The 18,114-nt window shown below is 40.5% G+C and overlaps 1 protein-coding gene across 1 annotated transcript in view; it reads right to left on the reverse strand.

Moving 5' to 3' along the window:
• HMGCLL1 (3-hydroxymethyl-3-methylglutaryl-CoA lyase like 1) overlaps positions 1-18,114 on the reverse strand; it is a 65,066-nt gene that overhangs the window by 37,209 nt on the left and 9,743 nt on the right. The window contains exons 3-6 of the mRNA XM_032215158.1: positions 13,754-13,831; positions 10,173-10,280; positions 6,439-6,534; positions 5,024-5,172 (exon numbers count right to left, since the gene is read on the reverse strand). Of these exons, the coding sequence (XP_032071049.1) occupies positions 5,024-5,172; positions 6,439-6,534; positions 10,173-10,280; positions 13,754-13,831 (431 nt within the window). The remainder of the gene's footprint in view (positions 1-5,023; positions 5,173-6,438; positions 6,535-10,172; positions 10,281-13,753; positions 13,832-18,114) is intronic.

Here is an 18,114-nt window from a genome sequence, read left to right on the forward strand (position 1 = left end):
TTATGACACAATTCAAAATTTACTAAGTAAGAGAACTATCTATTTGCAGCCGTTGGGAAAATCATGATGACCAGTAATGTCTACGTCTAATCAGTTCTGCTGGAACTGAGAATTGTAGTAAAACATCAACTATATTTAAACTTTGATTAATAATTGTATGCACTGTTGCCTTGGTGATAGTGCCACAGGTTTTGAGAGGGGAGAAAATATGTCCTCTATATTTTCTCCTCCAAGGTTGTCTCTAGACATGTTTATGCATGGAGAAAGGGGTGAAATCAGTGGTGGGTTTCAAAAATTGTTCGAACCTACTCTGTGGGTGTGGCCTCCTTTGTGGGAGTGGCTTGCCTCCCATGTGACCGGATGGGAGTGGCTTGCCACCCATGTGACTGGATATGAAGATGCCAACGACACTTGTCAGAACCACCTTAAATTACTTCACACACAGCACTGGCATGCATAAGAATATGATGTAAACTTGTTTTTTAAAAGGCATCTTTGGTTTGCGTTAAAACAACTTCAACACACGCAATGTTCTGATTGCACCACAAACGCAGTAGTCATCCTTGCCTTTCACAGAGGCACTGAGTTTTATAAATAGGAGCATGATAGTGTAGAATAATCGTATCCAAGGACCAGTGGTGGGTTTCAAAAATTTTTGGAACCTCTTCTGTAGGTGTGGCCTGCTTTCCGGGTCCACTGGTGGAACCTCTTCTAACCGGTTTGGTAGATTTGACAAACCGGTTCTACCGAATTGGTGCGAACTGGTAGGAACCCACCTCTGGGTGAAATGCTACCAGTTTGGATCAGTTCACCTGAACCATTAGTAAAAAAAAAAAAATGCTACCGGTTCACCCGAACTGGATTTCTGTCGATCAGCTGTGATATGCGATTTATATTAGCTAGAAAACAGGATGTCCTGCTTTCTAGCAAATCTAAATCCCATGGCACAGCAGAGTCACACGGACCCCTCGCTGTTCACTTTCCTTTGCCGGCGCAATCAGTAGCAGGCTCCGCCCACCCACCCAGATGTCATCGCATCCATTTTTGATGCTTTGCGCATGCACGGAAATGGCGCCTGCATGCTCACATTGCTACCAATCCTGTAGCAAAGGTAAGTTGATCTCACCCATGGATGGAGGACAGTTCCATGAGATAGTCTTCGAAGCTTTCATGTTGAGCCTTCACGACATAGTGGTAACTTTGCAAATCCAGATGGGATTTTGTTACTGAACAAAATATTTTCACAAAGCCTCTCCATCCAGGGCTTCGCTTCACCATATCTTGCAGGAGCAATTCAAGGCCTTAATAATTACAGGTTGTTCACAAGAACCACTTCTTTTCCTCATTTAGAAACTTCAGCTAATTAATTTCATACGCTAGACAATATATATAAATAGGGAGATTGGATGTATGAGTAATTAATAAAGATATTTACTTATCTTTTTAATAAGCATATGACATCTTTCAATAAACAGTTCGAGCCTTCCATATGTCAGTTGATAAACATGAACATATATCAATGCTGGATGACCTTGGACCAAAGCCGGTGCAGCTGTAGCAATGGAACTTACGAAATCTCTCTAAAGCTTTCAATGAGATTTTTCCCCCCCATTACATTTACCCATTGATGTTGATCTATCCTTGCAATATAAATTTGCCAGGAAAAACAGGATATAAAGCTTGAAACTCTTAACATGATTTCTGAAAGGTTCAAACTTGCCAGAATGCCTAAAAGGTATACCAAAGTTGATGTCAGGCCTGCATTTATATTCCTTTTAGAATTTTGGCCTGCCACACTTTCTCTTATTTCATTATGCTGTTTCTTTAGCATAGTTGATGGGAGGGGGGAATAGATAGGAGTGAGATTGTGGAATGTATTGTTTTCATTCTTTACTAGAAGCCAAGGTCATCCTTTGTCTCCGCACCAGTGCACCTGACTGGAAGCAGCTGGGTGTGGATTCCAGCATGGAAGAAGAAGATTGGACCATGTGATGGATTGTGGGTGTGGGGACAAGATCATGAACTTTTAACCTGGTGGGATTCTGATGTCATTTCCAGTGTTGGGATTAACACAGATGTGCTAAGATGTCTGCTTTATTAAATTGGAACTTTAAGGATCGCATTGCCTTTGATTCCGATTTAATTCCACATGATACTTGGAATGCTGACATTGGATGGTGTCAAAAGCCATTAAGTAGCCTAGAAAGACCATTGGGTCCTCACACCATATCTAGTTTCTATATTCCAACCTAGGTCTCCCATCAACATGTCAAAATAGTCTCAGGATTATATCCCAACCAAAAGCCCAGGAGAAATTTAAACATACTTGGAATGCTGACATTTGATGGTATCAAAAGCCATTAAGTAGCCTAGAAAGACCATCAGGTCCTCACACCATATCTAGTTTCTATATTCCAACCTAGATCTCCCATCAACATGTCAAAATAATCTCAGGATTATATCCCAACCAAAAGCCCAGGAGAAATTTAAACAGAAGACAGTGGCATCCAAATCTACTGGAACCGTATCTTTTACTCTTTTTGAACTCTACCAGAGGTGGGTTCCTACGAGTTCGCACCAGTTCGGTAGAACCGGTTCTTCAAATCTACCGAACCAGTTAGAAGAGGTTCCACCAGTGGACTCGGAAAGCAGGCCACACCTACAGAAGAGGTTCCAAAAATTTTTGAAACCACCACTAGTGTCCCGCAGTTATCTACGCATTAATAATGATCTAGCAATATTTCCTTATACATTTTAGGGACATTTCCTTACATACTTGGTGTTTTCTTTCATACTTTTGGATTTCTAATTTCTGTTTCCGTTAGTTGGCAATTGGGAAAACCAATCCCACGTGAAAAAGTATTCAAAGCCTTCTTGATTTTAATTGTCAGTTTATTTATTCCTGCACATTGTAATATTTATTCATTTACATATCTCTGTTGTTCCACTGTTGTGCAAACACAATTCCAGCAGCTGCTAACATGTGTAAAATTAAATATATATTATCATCCCTTTCAAATAGCCAACAAAATATTTCTGGTTTTAATTCCACATCTTGCTTTACGATTGCTTCTAACCACTAACTTCTGAATAGCTACTTGGACCGACCTAAGTACTAATTCATAATTTCATATCCGGTCACATGGGCAGCAAGCCACTCCCATCCGGTCACATGGGCAGCAAGCCACTCCCATCCAGTCACATGGGTGGTAAGCCACTTCCACAAAGTAGGCCACACCCACAGAGTAGGTTCCAACAATTTTTGAAACCCACCACTGACTCCTACCCAAGAATGTTTGAGACTGCCTTGCAGTTACAAGGATCTTTCCAATAAGGACCTTATGACTACTAGCAGCAACATAATTCACCCTGATGAATGCATTAATCACTCCCATAACCATGGAGTCTGTCCCATCCAAGCCAAACTAATCATTTAGTAAGTACAAGGTATTGGGCAAGGCAGTGGTGGTCCTCATCTCCACATATATTATGTGCTAAAACTCCACGTGAACAGGACTAGCAGTAACTCTCTGTCCTGCTGTAACACTGGAATCCAAATCAAGACAAATAGCATCAGTTTTTTCCTGCAAATGATGATTAAAATTGTTAAAACTGTTCAAGTCTGCCCCCGCCGTGATGTCTAGACAGAGAAGATGCTATGTAGAACAGAAAAATCCCAAAGGTATTTTATCCAAAAGGTAACTGGGCTTTCTTCTTTTTTCCTTGAAGACGTTTCACTTCTCATCCATGAAGCTTCTTTAGTTCTCAGAACTGAAGAAGTTTCTTGGGTGAGGAGCGAAACAGCTTCAAGGAAGAACAAAGAAAGTCCAGTTGCCTTTTGGAAAAAGCATCTTTGGGTCAAGCAGGACCTGGATGACTGAGAATCTCCATAGACATAGAACAGAGATGCATTGTTGGCTATTCAAGAAAATAAAGTGAATGCTCATTGTTCCATTCATTGTCAAGGAAAGGATTTCAAATAGGAATCAAGTTGAACTGTCCTCCTTATTTAATTCAATCCATCCTGAGAGTTCCTCCACAGTTCACTACCAATCACCTTAATTGCTACAAATTTAATAAAAGACTGCAGGGAAGGGAAAAAAAATCTTTGGAAATATCCTGACATTCGGAGAGTTCCTGAAATGGATCTTAAGAAAACGTTGGAATACATTGAAAAACTGCACAAGAGAATCTATCCAACCCATGCATGGATTGATATGTAAATTGGGATTTACAAGGATGTGAGTATTGCTCAGAGGTGGGTTCCTACCACTTCACACCTATTCGGTAGAACTGGTTCGTCAAATCTACCGAACCGGTTAGAAGAGGTTCCACCAGTGGACCCGGAAAGCAGGCCACACCTACAGAAGAGATTCCAAAAATTTTTGAAACCCACCACTGGTCTTTGGATATGATTATTCTACACTATCATGCTCCTATTTATAAAACTCAGTGCCTCTGTGAAAGGTAAGGATGACTAATGCGTTTGTGGTGCAATCAGAACATTGCGTGTGTTGAAGTTGTTTTAACGCAAACCAAAAATGCCTTTTAAAAAACAAGTTTACATCATATTCTTATGCATGCCAGTGCTGTGTGTGAGGTAATTTAAGGTGGTTCTGACAAGTGTCGTCGGCATCTTCATATCCGGTCACGTGGGCGGCAAGCCATTCCCATCTGGTCACATGGGTGGCAAGCCACTCCCACAAAGGAGGCCACACCCACAGAGTAGGTTCGAACAATTTTTGAAACCCACCACTGGTTTTGCTGCAACTCTTTCAAGCGAAACTCTAGGTATTTAATCAGTCTGAAGTTAAACACCTACAGCTTTATCACAGAAACGGAATAACTAAGACTCAATCTTCAAATAAGTCTTATGTTGAATGTCCAACAGAATAGACTAGGGTTCACTTCTGAGAAAACAACCAAAAATTGTGCTGCAAATTATAAATATATCTCAATTATTTTAGTCAGTGTGTAAATATAGCAAAGAAACAATCACATCAATACAATTAATACTTATTACCCTCGCACCGGAATGCCCATGTTTCTTGCAGATTTAACCACAGCCTCAAATCTGTCCAGGCTTTCTTCTATAGTACAATTGATATTTATTTTACTGAAAGTCTCAGATGCTGCACCAAATACTGAGACTTCAGTTGCTCCAGCAGCCATCTACAAAAACAGACAAACAGGAAGGGGAAAAAACATCATTTTTCTTAAGTAAATAGGAACTATACAATGGTAGCATATGCATTCTTTTAATAGTAGTTCCTACTACAGTAGTTCCTACTACAGTAGTTCCTGACTACTGTAGCAAGAATAACCAAAAAGTAGTGCCTAGCTATAACTAATCAAATTTACACGAAGTCATTCCAAGAGAAAATTAGTTCCAGTTAAGTATCTTAAGATCTAGATAGTCATTACTGCTGCTAAGTAAAACCTTCTCCAATATCAGACCCCACTTACTGGAGCAAGGATTCAGGACTAAAATAGAAAGGATGAGGCATTATGTTACGCTATTATTTCTTAATCTTTGTTCCAGTCTATCGGTTTTTATTCCGAAAGGTTAAGTGGAGATAAAGAGTGAATTGAAACTCATTCACAAACTTGGAAAAGAGAGGAGGAGTGCAATTTCTGTCACTTGGGGCGGGGGGTGGAGTGTATGTGTGTCACCAAGCTTGATGTGTGTATAGAAAGAGGGAGGCACCAGGCTTAAGAGGTAAAATGTGGGTCCTGATCACCAGCACCCATTTACCCCCATACTGAAGAAAATAATGGTGGCACCAGTGGTGGGATTCAAATAATTTAACAACCGGTTCTCTGCCCTAATGACTGGCTGGGTAGGCGTGGCTCGGTGGTCATGTGACTGGGTGGGCGTGGCCAACTCAACGTCACTCAGGTCGATGGGCGCTTCGCCTTAGCTGTGACAATGGTAATAAGGGTTAACTGGAGAGGCAGTTTCTGTAAGCAGGGCAATAAAGATGAGGCTAGAAACAACAACAGAATGTTTCCTTCCTGCCTTCCTTACAGGATTAGCCCTGTAAAGTGGAAAAAACCAAAAGGAGATTTCTTCCAACAATCGGTTCTCCAAACTGCTTAGAAAGTTACCAACCAGTTCTCCCATTAGGGCAGAGAACTGGCTGTTAAATTATTTGAATCCCATCACTGTTTTGAATGCTTTGGAAGGATCCTCCCCCCTAATTTCTATCAAAAAGATAGAAATCAGAGGGGAGTGTGATTTTTTTTACATTTACCATGGCAAAAATGCACTAGTTTATTTGTTAACCATTATCCTGACTTCATCTTGGGGCTGAAAGAAAGTAACCAAAGTCTCCCAATAGGCGTCTGTGGATGAAGGTGGATTCAAACTTGCATCTCCCCAGTCTGTGCCATGCTATTTTCGTTCTACATATACATTTACAATTATTACATACTTACAGCAGAATAGAAACCATGAAGATTAGGAGTAAGGACCGGATAACGGACTCCAGGATATTGTTTTATTCCTTTCATTACTTCTGTGTGATCTGCCATCTTAAAATTAAAAGAAAATCATTTCACAAGGTTATATTATAGTACCGTATAGTGCCTACCTCATGGCATTAATAAACACAAATAACACAACCCACTTACAAACACCAGGTAAGCAAGATAAAACGGAGACTGTATGCCAGATAATAGCAATAGCAATAGCAGTTAGACTTATATACCGCTTCATAGGGCTTTCAGCCATCTCTAAGTGGTTTATAGAGTCAGCATATTGCCCCCAACAACAATCTGGGTCCTCATTTTACCCACCTTGGAACGATGGAAGGCTGAGTCAACCCTGAGCCGGTGAGATTTGAACAGCCAAAATGCAGAACTGCAGTCAGCTGAAGTAGCCTGCAGTGCTGCATTTAACCACTGCGCCACCTCGGCTCTTACAGATAATACAGCCGGTATAATTAACATTTGAGCCGTGGTGGCGCAGTGGTTAGGACTAACTCACTGCTCACTCCAGAAGTTCAATCCTGAGTGCCTCAAGGTTGACTCAAACTTCCAACCTTCCAGGTGAGTAAAATGAGGACCCCGATTGTTGGGGGCAATAGGCTGACTCTCTAAACTCGGTGTAAAGCAGTACGTAAGTCTTAGGGCTTTGCTAACATTTGTTCTCTTTCTCTATATATTGCACGGATGTTACAGGGGACTAGGTGCAGGAGTATCTCTTTTATTAGGCCACAAGTAACTGTGCTGTGGGTAAGATATTGAATTGAGATTTGGGGTGGGCAGTTTGAGTCCTTGCTCAACAGGAAGCTGGTTGTTGACCCTGGAGTTACTCTCAGCCCAAATAAATGACCATATTTTTGTTGTGATGGCGAAAGGAAGTGAGACTCATATGTTTACCATCTTGAGGTTGCAGAGGAAAGACAAGCTATTTCTGCAATCATAACAAAGCCTTAAACCCTTAATTAAATAAAGAATGTCCCTCATACCACCTAGGATAAGGAAAATCTTTAAAATGAGATGTACTTTATTTAGAACGTAGATTTATAGGGCTGGAAGGGACCTCAGAGGTCTTCTAGTCCAACCCCAGGCAAGAAACCGTATACTATTCCGGTCCAATAGGAATCTATAATACAGAGAGTCGTCAACTTACAACAGTTGTTCAAAGCTACAATGGCACTGAAAAGAGGTGATTTATGACTGTTTTTCACATTTATGACCGTTGCGGCTTCCCCATGGTCACGTGATCAAAATTAAGATGCTCGGCAACTGACTCATACTTATGACGGTCGCAGTGTCCCGGGGAGGGTCATGCAATCTAGAGCCGAGGTGGCGCAGTTGTTAGGGTGCAGTATTGCAGGCCACTTCAGCGGACTGTTATCTGCAGTTCGGCGGTTCAAATCTCACCGGCTCAAGGTTGACTCAGCCTTCCATCCTTCCGAGGTGGGTAAAATGAGGACCCGGATTGTTGTTGGGGGCAATACGCTGACTCTGTAAACCGCTTAGAGAGGGCTGAAAGCCCTATGAAGTGGTATATAAGTCTAACTGCTATTGCTATTGCTACTTAACAACGGCAGGGATTCACATCACAATTATTACTATTTCTAATTACTAATTAAAAATAATTACTAATTTACTATTTGCTGAAATACAAAACTAATGCAAAAACATTTGTGCTTTTGAATATTATGAGGCCCCTGGAAATATGGTTAAAGGGGAAATATAAAGTACAATTCAAGCACCATGAACCTTAGTAGTTTTGAACAGATTTTCTACAACACATTTTGCTCCTGATCATTTTTCTTGAGAGTAAGGTCTTATTTTAACGTTAATGTTTCTGCAATCCATGTACAAAATGCAACAGGATACTTAAGCCATAAGCATTCCAGCAGCACCAGTTTATCATTCTTGGCAATTTCAATTATAGGTGTGGGATTCTGTTTTACATGGCACATTGCTACTGGCAAGCCCTTTACTTCTTCTGGCTGTTTCAACTAAAAAAAAAAAAAAAAAAATCAACGCCAAAGAAAACATTTTGCAAAGAAGTGGTAAAAATTAAAAAAATACCTTTAAGAAAGAAAAGATGGAAAAGTATCCAGCTATAATTTTATGATCTAAGAAAAGGCTGATCTAAGGGGGGATACAATTAAGATCATGCTTCACCAGCAAACAATGTGGCCTTAGTTTGTAAACAAATTGAATGCAAACGTCACACGGTTAACGGTATATTATACATGCAGCATTGAAATAGAAATAAAATGAGATTGTTTTCCATCCCTTAATATATGGCCAACCTAGACCAAATTTGCTACTGAAGAGCCTCACTGGGAGAAGAAATGAAATTAAGAAAACATTTTTAAAAACTAAGGAAGTGAAAAGAGTAATTTATGGTGGCCTTAAATATTCCTAGAAGGAAAGTAAGCATCAGAATACTACATTACACTATAAAAGAACAATAAAAAATCCAAAATGATTTTGTAAAAAAAGCATGGGGTGCCTATTAGTATAGGCAATTTAAACAGCTTTAAACAGCTTTTGTTAAAGCTAACACAAAATATGTATGTGTGTGTGTGTGTACACGTGTGTGCAGATAGATAAATAGATAGATAGATGATAGATAGATAGATAGACAGACAGACAGACAGACAGAGAGAGATAGACATATATAGATATATAGATATAGATATATAGAGATAGATATATAGAAAGAGATAGATAGATAGATAGATAGATAGATAGATAGATAGATAGATAGATAGATAGATAGATAGATAGATAGACAGAGAGAGATAGACATAGACATAGATATATAGATATAGATATATAGAAAGAGATAGATAGATAGATGATAGATGATAGATAGATAGATGATAGATAGATAGATAGATAGATAGATAGATAGATAGATAGATAGATAGATAGATAGATAGATGATAGATAGATAGATAGATAGATATAGATATAGATATAGATATAGATATAGATATAGATATAGATATAGATATAGATATAGATATAGATATAGATATAGATATAGATATAGATATAGATATAGATATAGATATAGATATAGATATAGATATAGATATAGATAGATATAAATACATATAATTTTACTGAAAGTTTAAAAAAAAATTAATGCAAACTAAGATCCAGATGGAAAAAAGAAAAAGAAAAGAAAAACTACACAAAGAAAAGAAGAAAATAGCTAGCAGAGAAATAGAAAAATAGGGTGGGGGAGATACGAAGAAGTGGCTTCTGATCTTCTTTAACAGCAGTTCTAAATACAATTGTAGATTTGTGGCCCTCTTTTTTTCTATAATCTAGCCTATGTAATCATCAAAACCTTAGAGCATAAGTACATTTTTTTTCTGTTTTGTGCAAAAAGTCCTTAAGGTCTTTTTCCATAAAGTCCAGACAGTGATAAATGTAGATATTGTCTTTTCTCTAATCAAATAGATCAATTTGGCCCCCTCAGGAAAATCTATCATCTTCATCAACCATTTCTCTGTTGTTGTAGATATTGCCAAATCTTTCCATCTTTGTGTGTCCAATAATCTTGCTGGGGTTGTCATATATAAAACAAAGTGCCCAGAAAGAGAGTGTGGAGAAATTTCATGGTGCAAGAAACTCTGGCAATGTTGAGTATTGATGAGTAAATGCTCAGGACCATCAGTTCTTTTACCTACCTGAGGCACCCATTTTGAAGAAACAAAACTTGTCACTTCTATGACAGACAAGCCAGTTTGGGAAAGCTGGTCGATTAACTCAATTTTCACATCTGTAGGAAGTATAGCCTGCGAATTGGAAGGAATATCATTTCTATACAGCACAATGCCATGTGTTAAAAACATCTTAGATCCACACACAAAACTATTTATAAGGCCATAAAACAAAACGTAAAAATCACTAGTGATGTTTTAGGATATTGGGCCCAGATGCTCTTTTCTTGGTCAAAAAGGAAACTAACACACATCCCCAGGAAATAACTTGTAATATGCACTACTGTTGGCTCTTCCTCAGAGTCTGCAATATCTGTTTAATACAAGTGACACGGTCAGATGGAGTAAAGGCTATGGATAGCACATGTTTGGGAATACATAACATATTTTTTTTCTGACTATTACAGTAACTGGCATTGCCCCAACCAGATCAAAGCAGAAAGTAAGGCTCTGTCCCCAAGAGCTTACAATTTAAAGCCTCTGAGATTAAGAGAAAGAAGAGGATGGAAATGTAATACATTTATGATAGAAGAAACATGGGGAAATCATTTAGTCACAAAGTAAGACAAAAGTCAGAAAGCTGCTGTCACTATTTCCATTGTCATGGAAACAGGGACTTCTCCTTCTACCAGGGGTGGGTTTCAACCGGTTCGCGGCGGTCCCTGCGAACCGGTTGGTCGGCGAACCCGGAAGTAAGTAACTTCCGGGAACGGCGAAGGGCCCGCCCGCCCGGCCGCGGTCCTTATCCGGTTTTGATGAGTTCTGCACTTCCACGCACGCGCAGGACACATACAGCACCTGCGCGATCCTCCAGGAGCAGCTGGAGCATCGCGCAGACGCTAGTATGCATGCATGCACCTCGCGCGTGCACAAGGACGCCACCGGCCTCGTTCCAACCGAACCGGTTGGAACGGGGCGAGAAACCCACCCCTGCCTTCTACCTATGGGCTTTTAACTTTCCATCCCTTACTGTTCTGACCCCCCTTCTCCGTCCAGGAATGAAAGCTAAAAGCCACGTAACAAAAAAAGGTTTCTTTTAATCAGTCCAAGCTCTTGTTGGCTGCAAGTCCAAATAAACAAAGATAATAGCTCTGGCAAAAGTCCTATAACTCATGATAAAATGCAAACCCGGCTTCTCTTATCTCAACCCACTTATCCAAGTTGGCTTCTCTCAGTTTGTGAAGGCGAACAAGAACAGTCACTAGAACAGGAACGGAACGAAACGTTGACTTCTGCCACCAGGGCGTGGCACCAGCAGTCTCTTTATACTCAGGAGAGGATCCCAATGAGCAACAGCTGCTCGCAATCATCTCCTGTAAGTACTCAGTTGTTCCTTCCGCCGAGTAACCCTTCGACGGGGTGCATCCTGCAACAACTCCCAAGTGTTTCCCTGAACACTCCCTCTGATCCAATGCTCTGCCGCCACCTGGTGGCCGGTTCCACCACAAATGCGCGAACAACAAAAGCGCGCCTGACTAAACCGCAGTGACAAAACCGTGCCGACAAAACCGCGCAACGAATGAGCGACAAATGAGCCCTGAAGCGCGCCGACAACAGCGCGCCGACAGAAGCGCGCTGTAACCTAACCCTAAACCTAACCCTAAACCTAACCCTAACCCTAACCCTAACCCTAACCCTAAACCTAACCCTAACCCTAAACCTAACCCTAAACCTAACCCTAAACCTAACCCTAAACCTAAACCTAAACCTTACCTTAACTTAAATCGTGCTTCTGTCAGCGCGCTGTTGTCGGCGCGCTGTTGTCGGCGCGCTTTTGACATCGCGGTTTTAGCGCCGTGGTTTTGTCGGCGCGCTTATGACGTTCGTGCTTTAGTTGGGTCACGCTGGTGGCCTGCCTGGCCACAACACTTTACTAAGTAACTTCCATCTTCCTGCCTTCTCAAATGTATTCCAGAAATGTTACATGGAGTGGCTATGGAAGAAAAAGCACCACTTCCTTAATTTATATAAGTACTGATGAAGGAGAGACTGGTGATAACATAGTGATGTTCCAAAATATATGTACTGGTTTATCTGTTTGTACTTGTGTTAAAATATCACTGAAACACTGCAAGACATCATTTTATATGTAGATACGACTACTGATAATTCCATGGGCACATGTAAGCTTTATTTACTTGTTTATTTATATTAGATTTTTATTTCCCTTAATGTAACACTTTATAAGTGAATAAAGGTGGCAAATATCTCTGTCCTCCTCCTATTTTCACCACAGCTATAATCCTGTGAAGTGGTTTGGACAGAGATAGCATGACTAGCCCAAGAGTACCCAGCCAGCTTTCATGCCTAAGGCAGGACTATAATTCACAGTCTCCTGGTTTCTAGGCCAGCACCTTAATCATTATACCAAACTGGCTCTCCTGTTCATCAAACTTCCAAGATTCTTCCAACAAAACAGAAGCAGTTTGCTAGGATATTTTTCTGCTTCTCAGCCCATCTACAAGCTTTATCAACTCCCATCCAAGTACCAACCAGGTCCGACCCTACTTAGCTTTTTGTGATCAGCTCATGTTGACCAAGTGCTTCTGCTTCAGAGGTGGGTTCCTACCGGTTCACACCTATTCGGTAGAACCGGTTCGTCAAATCTATCAAACCGGTTAGAAGAGGTTCCACCAGTGGACCCGGAAAGCAGGCCACACCTACAGAAGAGGTTCCAAATTTTTTTTAAACCCACCACTGTTCTGTTTGGTTATGCAAACATCACCAATTGCCCTATGACTTTTGTCACCTCTGCATCACTTGGGGTAGCTTCCATCCCAAGGCTTTGCTTTTCATATGTAAACATTGTATGAGCTGCAAAGCACATGCTTCTACATGGCAACATTCCAGATAACAGGTCAGGCGGCTGAAGAATGCAGGGAGAGAGAGAGATCAAATCACATGGAAGGAGATGGTACACGGGTCTTTCTCACTTAACGAGGATTTTTTTTTCTTACAAATTAATAACAAAACGGGGAAAACCCATAGGCTGGGCATCAGCTAAGTGACAAACATGCACACTGAAGCTATATGGAATGTCACCAAACAGAAATGACTTCCATATGGAGTGAGGCTTGTAAAGACGTTTTGTGGGGTTCTCTCAATTAACACAATATGTCAGAGTCCTTTTCTTAATATTCTTAATATTTTCTTAATATCCTTAAGTTGCTATTGTATATTGTACTACTGACTGATTTCATACTGACCCGATTAAAAAAAAACATAAGCACTTGAATGAGATGAAACAATGTTCAGTGCTTTCCCTTTTGTTATAGTCATATTTTGTTGATATTTTAAAGAGGAAAGTTTTTGAAGACAATACTATTGCAACAGCTAGGACATTACTACAATAAGTACTAAGAAAATGCTTACACCAAGTTATTAATTAACCTTACATTTTAAAACATCACCAAAGAGGGGGATCAAGACCTAAACTCTGGTGCCTTTTCTATATCGTTGTAAACTTTTAATGGCACAATCAAATATCTGGGCTTAATTAATACAGTATTGTCTTCCTCAAAGGCTCGCTATCCCCATTGTTAACATACCTTTTCATTCTGTAATCCATCTCTTGGACCAACTTCCACTATTTTAACAAACTCAGGAAATCCACTTGTAAGCAATTCCTGAAACATAATATGAAAGATTTGTTAGCACGTAAAAGATTATAGTTTAATCTACGCTAAGGCTCCCTCCTTAGGGCTCTGGCTACAGCTTGTTTTCATACTAGAAACAGGTTCAGGAATGTGAAAGGGGGAAACAATGAAAATGATCATAAAGAATCTTTGCAAAATGTCTTTTCATCATCATGGAAATGTTTCCTTGCAGATTAGGATCAAACGGCCAGGATTCTAAAACATGATAGCCTTTTTCGACAAAAGGTGAAGCCTAACTCTGCTCTTAGGAGAAAATAAGAAGAGGATCAATTTGATCACAGCCAGTTCCTCCTAACATAACGTTTACATTTTCAAGAAACTGATTTTCATCTAGTATGGGAATAATTTATATTAGCAACTAGCGACATTTGCATAAAATCTGTATTCCAGATGCTAATCCTGTGATCAAAGGAGAGTAAAGATGAAATATGGTTATGGAAATGTAATCTTTCTTGGAAGGCAATTTGGGAAGAAGATTTCCATCATTCATGCTTACCGACGTTTTCCTAAACAAAACATTTCCAACAAATTAGCTACCAATCAAGGCATTAGATCAGATCCATATTTTATACAACTATATAAGTGTGTGCATATACATATATGTGTTGTGGCCCAACAGGAGCCGTTGGAGCTGCCACCAGACTCCGACAGCGAGGGGTCCTATTAGTCAGCTCTGGAGGATGTGGAGGACCCTGGACAGGGTTCCGACTCCAAGCAGGGTGCAGAGAGACTGGTTGGCCACCAGGTGGTGCATGAGCCTTGGACCAGTGGGGAGGAGACAAGGGAGAGTGATCCAGAAGCCAACAGTGAGTTGTTCCTGGATGCACACCATCAAAGAGCTACTAGGCGTCAGGAACAATTACGCAATTACAGGAGGTAATTGCGCTCAGCTGGTGGTCATTAGGCTCCTCTCCAGACTATAAAAAAGACTGCTTGTGCACACGCCCCTCTTGCAGAAGTCAACACATTGACTAAAGAGAACTGTTGTAACTAACTTGGCAGGCTGGATTGCTGGCAAGGTTTGTCTAAGTTGCTGCCAGGTCCTTATCTGTTGTTTGCTTGGCTTTCAGCCACTGAGATTTTGGGCTTGCTATTAAAGTACATTCTAGTTAAACTTGTCTCGGCTTTCATTACTGGACGGAGGAAGAGGGTCAGAACACATATGTATGTGGCACAGAGATGTGGTAATGACTGATAGCACTGAATGGGATAAAGCTAGACTTTGAGAGCCAGTTTTTGTATTTCTGAGCAATATTTTTGTCATTAATTGGTATAAAAAAATCTGAGGGCAGCTTCATACACTTACATTCTTTCACATCCCAGCAAAAATCACCATGAAATTGTGCTGGCATCAATTAGTGGCTTGGCATTAAAAAAAGAACCTTAATTATTGACAAAATTAGTGAATGTTCAGATGTCCCAAAGGATATTTGCTCATCCCTTTCGTAGACATAACCTAGTTATGGCAAAGTTAAGATCTCTAACTATTCGATGCGTAAGTATTGAACCTGCCAAATCTCAGGACTGTTGTTTAGTCACAACTTGGAGGACACAAAATCAGTAAGCTAAATACCAAATTATTAACTTGCTATGGTTCTGTAATGATGAACAACCAGATTATAAGGATAAGCAGAACACGAGTGTTCAGTTCAAAGTTTTTGCCTTAATATCTAAAACACTTTACAAGCAGTCCTCAGCTGAAAATCGCAATCAGAGCCAAAAACTTCCATCATTAAGTGATCTAGTTGAATTGCACTTGATTTTACATTTATTTTGTCATGGTTATTAAACAAATCAGTCAGTCAAATCTGGCTTTTCCCATTGACTTTGCTTGTCAGAGTCTCCCTGGGAAGTTCACAAATGACCCTGAGATTCTGCAACCATCATAAATACTTGCTGGATACCAAGTGACTGATGTTTGAAAGAAGGAATCCCCCGCCCCATTCATTTACCCTTCATCTCTGTCGAAACCATAAGAAGAAATGGAACATAGGAAATATCTAACTACAGGTACCATCTGGCCTTCAAAGGTTTTAAGGGATCTTGGTGGGCCTTCCTAAGTCCATTTCAATGCAAAGCTCTCTTTGGCTACCTAAAGGTAAAGAGTAAAGGTTTCTCTGTCCAGTCGTGTCCAACTCTAGGAATAGATGAGCGGTGTTCATCTTTGTTTCTTAGCCGAAAGAGCCAGCATTGTCCAAAGACATTTCCATGGTCACGTACCATCTCCTCCAATTTAGAAAGAACTCCATTATTATTAGTAAAAGCGGTTAAAACCTGGCTATTCCGGCAGGCCTGGGGCTGTTGACCTCATTGTTGAGGTCCAGCCACGATCGTAACGAATGTATGCGTGTTGATTTTAACCTGTTTTTATTTTCTTTTATTATTTCTTTTTTTTTCTTTCGTTGTAAGCCGCCCGGAGTCCTCCGGGATCGGGCAGCCTATAAATCAAATAAATAAATAAATAAATAAATTCATTTTTTCATTCATTCATTTTATTTGTCTTGTATGCCGCCCATTCCCGGAGGACTCCGGGTGGCTCACAACAGACAAGGGAAAGGGGATAAATAGACAAGACAACATTTTTTTAAAAAAGGCGCAACATTCACAATTTCCGTGGGGCTGGGTATTTCACAACCCCCCCGGCCTGCTGGAGCAGCCAGGACTTGGTGGCTTTGCGGAAGGCTAGGAGGGTAGTAAGGGTCCGGATCTCAACAGGGAGCTCGTTCCAGAGGGCTGGAGCTGCAACAGAGAAGGCTCTCCCCTGGGGGGTCGCCAGCCAACATTGGCTGGCAGATGGAATCCGGAGGAGACCTAACCTGTGAGATCTAATCGGTCTATGGGAGGTAATTGGCAGGAGGCGGTCTCTCATAAATAAATAAATAAATAACCTCTTCGCAGAGAGGTGTTTCAATCTTACAAGACAAATGGCACATGTGTGGTACAAATGCCTCTGTGAGAAATAGGGGAAACATCTCCGGCCTAGTCAGAATAATTTCCCATCGTGCATCAAATCTGTGAATGATCGCAGACTATATGACAGCACCCACCCATCAGGTGGGGAAGTAAACCACTACCATATTATTGAATACTGAATTACAAGTGATCTTTTGTGGAAAATCTTAATATGCTGTTTCAATTGCCCACACATGACTATCAGGTGGATTGATTGTTGTTGTTTTTTCCCTCTGTAAATGTGTTTTTATTTTCCATTTTCATTTCCGTACAGTCACATATATACTGTGCATAACCGGGGCCATATAACATTAAACAATAAACACAACCATTCCTCTTGTCGACAATACCCCCCAAAATAGAAACCCAATGTACCTCTTCGACCCTCCATACACCCTTTCTTTCGCCCCCCCTCCAACTTTCCATCTTCCCTCCATCATTCCCCTCTACCCTACTTCCCCTCCCCCTCTACCACTCCTCTCTCCCGGTACACTCCCTCCCTTCCTTCTCCCCCTCCCTCCCATCCTCTCTCCCACCCTCTCTCCCCCTCTTTCTTCTATCCCTCTACTCCTCCCTTCGGCGTATTTCTACTATCTATTAATATATTCAGCTTGTCCTATTTTTACACTGGAATTAAAGAGCAACAGTATACAAGTGCAGTCGCGTTACTTTAAAATCTAACACATACTATATATCCCCCCTCCCCCCTCCCCCCTAACACCCCACCTCCCTCCCCCCCGACTTCCCAGAGCCCGTACACGGTATGATTGTTTTTCATTGCCATTCAGACAATATTTCTTTTTTCTCCCATAACAGACAAAACTTCATTGTAGTAAAAAAATAGGATATTTTCCCACCCCTCACAACAGTTGTATAGAAAAGATACGTAGCTAAAAACTAGAATACAAAATATTAAACCTCCTCGTATCCTGTGATCATGAATCCGATTGGGCATTTACTTTTACTCTTGCATTTACTTTTGAATAAAAGAAAAGCAGAAGGAAACCTGATCCTACGTGTTTAATTTAATGCAGGGATGGCCAATTTTTACAATTTTAGGAACTATGGACTTCAACTCCCACAATTCCTGAGCCCATGTAATCTGTACTTTTGACTTTGTGATAAATATCTGGTTTTCGACTTAGTAAAGATGGGCTTATATGGATCCTTCAGAGCTCTTCATGCATTTCAGCATAATCACCATGTTTATTAAAGCAGCCATTTAAAGCGAGTTTTATACCTCCGTGAAACTGTGGAAAAGGGACTTCTCAACCGAAGCATCTTCCAAATGTATTGAGAAT

The sequence above is a fragment of the Thamnophis elegans genome, chromosome 4, assembly GCF_009769535.1.
Source record: "Thamnophis elegans isolate rThaEle1 chromosome 4, rThaEle1.pri, whole genome shotgun sequence".
Taxonomy (NCBI): domain Eukaryota; kingdom Metazoa; phylum Chordata; class Lepidosauria; order Squamata; family Colubridae; genus Thamnophis; species Thamnophis elegans.